We start from the raw sequence: 5,508 nt of genomic DNA, 5'->3' as shown, positions 1-5,508 counted from the left end.
TGTGATACCTGACGAGGTACAGACAAAAGATCTGACCAAGAATGCGACAGCTCACTGACAGCAGCATGGCAGACAGCACGCCACAGCACTGTGACCAATAGCCGCCGCCTACCCACCAACTCCTGCCATACCACGTGCCTAGCCTGTAGTTGGCAGAAGAGGAAGAGTGCACGACACGCCTGCTCTGTGTCAGCCGCTACCTATCCACCACTCACAGGCAGGGCACGTGCATAGGTTACAGTTGGTAGCGTGTTGGGCCGGCTAAACCCCTTGGAAACCTACCTTCGGCTATAAATACCCCAATGGTATGATCATCTTACGACATCTTATCTTATCATATATACCTGATATCTGCTCTAGCAATCTCTTAATATACTTTTATATTTAAAGAGCAATCTAGTCTGATTCTCACGCCGGAGGGTGGTCACAAGGAGGAACCCCCCCTTCTCAGTGACGAGCTCACGGTGTCTGTTTTGCAGGTTATCAGAAGAACCATCTTCCAAGGGTCTAACCCCTCGTGGGAAACATCTATCTAACCCCCAGGTTACCAGTAATCTGCCCGGGGTTCGACTGGTGTTTCTTCATTCATGATCTCTCAACTCCCAAGTTCCATCTAGTTTTTGAACCATTCCATTGTTCCTCTCACCCCACCAAAAACCAGGAATACCATATTTATCATCCAAAATATCACCAAACTTGTTTATGAGTGACAAATCTCGATTAATTTCCAGCTTAAATCCTCCCAAAATATTAGTTTGAACCCCAGCAATTCCATGCATATAACCCTCCATGTTATGCCAAATTCCCGGGTTCCCGGGACCCTTCAAGTATGGAGACTTTAAAGTCTCTATCTCTAGCTCACTCCCGACATCCGAGTACCCGAGTAGCGGGTATTTTGGAACGACATCCGGCACGTTGTTAATTCGTAGGAAATAAAGCTCCTTCAATGAATTGAAAACTTTCTTGAAACCGGAGTCTCCTACTTTAGGGCTGGCAAATCCGAACACGGTCACGGGGCACACCTTGGGCGGGTGAGATGATGATAGCTTGTTGAGTCCCTTAAGGATTATGTCAACAGCGTTTAATGTTGCAATTGCTGCACCCATACTATGTCCGGTTATTGTCAAGCTTATTTCCTCATGCTTGTATTTGTTGACTAGTTCCTTCACCTCTTCCATTGCCTAAACATTTATAACAAAAAATAAATAAATAAACGTCAATGAACATGTAAAGTTGTTTATATAACGAGATGGTTTTTTCCCCTTAAAATGGATCGTTACCACATTTTGATTTAAACGTACTTTTTTTCTTCTATACATTGATATAATTTTTATTTATTTTGATAGCAAGGAAATATGAAACTCCCTGAATCGGCCATCTTTTCAAGCGGTTTGCTCTACAAAACTGCAGAGCACCCGATACTAAGAGGAATTGATGAGACCTCTGCTTATTTTGGCCAAGCCGAATCATCTAAAGTTAATTAATAGTTATATTAACCTAATTTTTATAATGAAAACGAACTAAAAATGTATAGACTCGTTGATAGTCGTTGAGGATCCTACCTAGGTGGTTCCCTATAATCAAATATGAAAGTCCCGTCAGTCCAGTTAAGTCTCATTAGGTTTAGAAGTTAGTTAAGTTGTTTTAAACTAATTAAAATAAAATCAAACTAGTCCTAAGAAGTGTCCTTTGATGGTCGATGGGGGGCGACGTGATGGGTGACGCCTAGACAGGCTTGCCCTTAGCAGGAAGGCTTCACAACTTGTGTTCTATTCAAAATAAAGTCTTTTTTTTCATATATTACACAACAAAAAATAAGTAATTAACTTAGTTTTTTTTCGGCTATCTGAATAACTTGTGGGCCACTTACTCATTCAATAATCGATCTTCATTCCACCCTCATGAGAAAAAACCCACTATATTTTGTCATATCTTGGACTTAAATCCAAAACATCTCCTTTCTAAATTAAATTTTTGAATGTCTTGCCTCAGCTAGTGATCACTAATTTATTTAAATGTAAATTTTTAAATAAAATTTGTATTAATAACAAATCTACAAAAGCACGAAGTTTTTTAATTTTTATATATTGAAAACTAATTTACCCTTTGCTATCTCCAACACTAGTTTAAATAGTTTCATAACAAGGGGGGGGGGGGGGGGGGGGTGTGCTAAATGCATGTCAACAAAAGTTTAAAATAACCCTGTTATAGTAATGAGTAATAGTTATACACACGTACCTGGTCTCGAGCACTAGTTTTATTGTAACGCGTATTGACATCATTTGTAGTGTAGATGGAGTACCAGCCATCATGTACTTTAGGGTCATCCTTATGGTTTTCCCCGAATATTATCGAAGCCGAAACCAACACAAACTCGGAATCATGAATCATGTCCGAGGGATTAACCGTACCTCGCCATGCAACAAGAATGTCTCTCCTCCCTAACGCCTTTTTCCCTTCATCCGTTGCCACCCCTATAAACCCAATCCAGTTTGACTTCTTGCTCCACGCCTGCGGGGCTGAAGACGTTACAAACGCACCAGGAAGCGCGATGGCGGACGTTGCATAAATGTATTTAGTAATTGTGTAGTGGTTCAATGGTTGCCCTTGCAGAAGGCCACACTTTTCCAACAGATTCTTTCGTGCGTATTTGCAATTACCCGCGTTCCTTGACGGGGTTGTCTTGATGTAGGCGTCGTAAGTTGCTTCCGCCATTTCGCCGTAGTGGTTAATATATGTACGGAGATCGGGTGGTAGAGGGTTTAATAACCCCTCCCAGTGGTTCTCTCCGTTTAAGGTTCTCCAGTTTTTCGCGATGTTATTCATGTTTATTAATTACTGGATCGATCGCGATTTGTTCTATGGTGTTGTAGCGTGATTTATAGCTAGAAAAATTGCAACATAACATATGAAACGTTTGGGAGTGGAGAAAAGATATGTTATTTGGTCTTTCGTCATTTCCTTCTCTGGGATTTGGGAATGTAGCAACATTTACTTTCTGTTTCGGATTTTTGTTCTAGACAAATTAGGGAATGTGAAAGTTACAAGTATATCAAACAATATAAAAGTGCATTGTATTAAAATATATATGCAGAGGTATTGCTGTAAATGATCTAAATCGAACTAGACCTATAGTTCTGTTCATCCGTTAAGGTTTCGTTTGACAAATAGACAGTTCGGGAACACTTTACCAAACGAAATTACGTGTTTGTGTTCATTTGTTGGATCGGATAGTTTCATCGGATAGTTTTAACTTAAATCACTAAAATTGTTATAACTTCTCACGAGTTGGATATATATTGATTAAATTCCTTCTATTGTGAATTAATTAGTTAAACGTTGGGAATTACTGAGTCGTCTTATGGCTATTGCGTGGAGCGACTTGGGATAGAAGAAACCAATTATATATGTTGGCGTGCAAATAATCGGGTTATTTATGGATAATTATTTTATAAAAATATATATTTTAGGTTTAGATAAAGATAATTATCGTGTTTATATTATTCAATCAATCAAGCCCTGTATATCCCACCGCATAGCACGCTATCGGTAGGGTCAGGGGAGGGTGGGATGTAGGCAAGTCTTTCCTCTATCCGAGAGAATAGAGAGGCTGCTTCCAGATAGACCCCCGGCTCATAAAGCTACATAAAGGTAATCATAGTAAACATACATCCTACAAGCAAAAGACACTTAGCAATACATAGATAATAAACTATCAAAAAAGCATGGAATCTGTAACATACTAAGAAAGGGGCATAAGAATCAAAAAGCAGCATCAAACAAAAATATATTCATAAACACAAGGAGCAAGGCTAGCCAACTAGACCCTAAATAGAAAGCTAAGCTAACTAGGTACCTTTCCCTAGAAGTCGCTAACCTTAATTCTACGTCTCCACGAATCTCTATCCTGGACCATGTCCTCAGAGAGGTTCAACTCTGTCAAGTCATGTTTGATTCTCTCATCCCAAGTCAATTTAGGTCTGCCTCTGCTCCTCTTTCCTTCCACAATGAAGGCTTCCACTACTTTAACCGGCGCTGTTGTTGGTCTCCTCTTCACATGCCCAAACCATCTCAATCTCCCTTCCTTTATTTTCTCTTATTTGCTAACTATTCCTAATCTTTCCCTAAAGACCTCATTTCTAATCCTATCTAATCTAGTGTGTCCGCACATCCACCTCAGCATCCTCATCTCTGCCACCTCCATCCTGCGCTCCTGTGTCTTCTTGATGGCCCAACAGTCTGTTCCATACAACATTGCAGGTCTAACTGTGACTCTATAGAATTTCCCCTTTAATTTAGATGGGAACCGCTTGTCGCACAAAACCCCAGTGGCTGCTTTCCACCTACACCATCCAGCTTGTATGCGGTGGGTTATGTCACTGTCTATCCCTCCATTGCTTTGGACAAACGATCCTAGATATTTAAACTTCGTTATCTGCGGAACCACCTGGTCCTCAATAGTGATCTGGGTGTCCTCGCTATCACCAACACCACTGAAGTCACAACAAAGGTACTATGTCTTAGAGCGACTAATTCTTAAACCTTTATCCTCTGAAGCTACACGCCACTCCTCTAGCCTTTCGTTCAAGCTTTGTTTAGTCTCAGCCACTAACTCAATAATATCGTGTTTATATTATTGAGTCCTGAATATATTTTAATGTGTTTATGTTAGTCTATATATATACCGTATTTAAAGGGTATTGACATTGTATCAAGTTTTTGAGTCAAATTTCTCGATCAATAAACTGTGGTCTTTGGCAAATCAATCCTTTCTAGCTTCCAACATCATTCATTAAGAAATTGATCTTGTTTGTGTAACTTCATTTATTTTGAAAAATGACATTAATGGACACTAACAAACACACACGAACGTAACCAGATGCTAACGGACACAAATTAACTGATACGCAAACAAACGAGCACAAACGACATATATTAATTTGAAAATAATAATCAATGAATTAAAAAAAAAATCACACAAAAGTTTGAAAGTACACCATATAATATTTATAAAAAAAAAACTTAATATAGTAACTATAAACATAATAATAATAAAATGGAAGATGTAAGAAAGAAATAAATAAACATAGTAATAGTAAAATTTTAATTAATGAACATATATATGTAAATAAACGTAACCGGACATACGTAAACGAAGGTTACTGGAAGAACATAAACAAACGGACGTAAAGATACATTAACGAATGGACTTAAACATTCACGTTTCTGAACATTCACGAAAACTTTTTTTATGACAGAGTATGAGATGAACTTCCATTTACATTATTACTCGCAACATATTTGACGAAGATTACATCGGCACGTAATACAGGTTTATCACAACATTACATTTAGAGTTTTAGATTATTATATTTTAAAAGTTATATGAGAAATCAAAAGAATAACATTTATGTATGTATTTACAAACAATTACTTTGTGCCTTTATGAACGTTAAATTTGCACGGTTAATTTGTTCAAAGTGCCTATATTAGTTGTACAACTCTGTA

At 38.2% G+C, this 5,508-nt stretch overlaps 1 protein-coding gene across 1 annotated transcript; it reads right to left on the bottom strand.

Moving 5' to 3' along the window:
- Positions 1–581: 581 nt before the first annotated feature.
- Positions 582–3,041, bottom strand: LOC143562628 (phospholipase A1-II 1-like). Its single transcript, XM_077050378.1, has 2 exons — positions 2,239–3,041; positions 582–1,181 (listed from the first exon to the last, which is right to left on the bottom strand). The coding sequence occupies exons 1-2, from the start codon at positions 2,824–2,826 to the stop codon at positions 582–584; spliced, it is 1,188 nt and encodes a 395-aa protein (XP_076906493.1). The 5' UTR covers positions 2,827–3,041.
- Between the last annotated feature and the right edge of the window lie 2,467 nt (positions 3,042–5,508).

Source organism: Bidens hawaiensis, unplaced genomic scaffold (genome assembly GCF_021521415.1).
Source record: "Bidens hawaiensis isolate Kalapana, Puna unplaced genomic scaffold, B.hawaiensis_p1.1 tig00021044_1, whole genome shotgun sequence".
NCBI classification, from domain to species: domain Eukaryota; kingdom Viridiplantae; phylum Streptophyta; class Magnoliopsida; order Asterales; family Asteraceae; genus Bidens; species Bidens hawaiensis.
Note: the sequence above shows the minus strand (reverse complement) of the source record. Positions and strands in the feature narration are given on the sequence as shown.

Excerpts from the sequence above, each read along its gene's own strand:
- LOC143562628 (XM_077050378.1), bottom strand. The coding sequence starts at position 2,826 with ATGAATAACATCGCGAAAAACTGGAGAACCTTAAACGGAGAGAACCAC. Across the intron at positions 1,182-2,238 it reads AAACTAGTGCTCGAGACCAG|GCAATGGAAGAGGTGAAGGA; the intron begins GTACGTGTGTAT and ends ATAAATGTTTAG.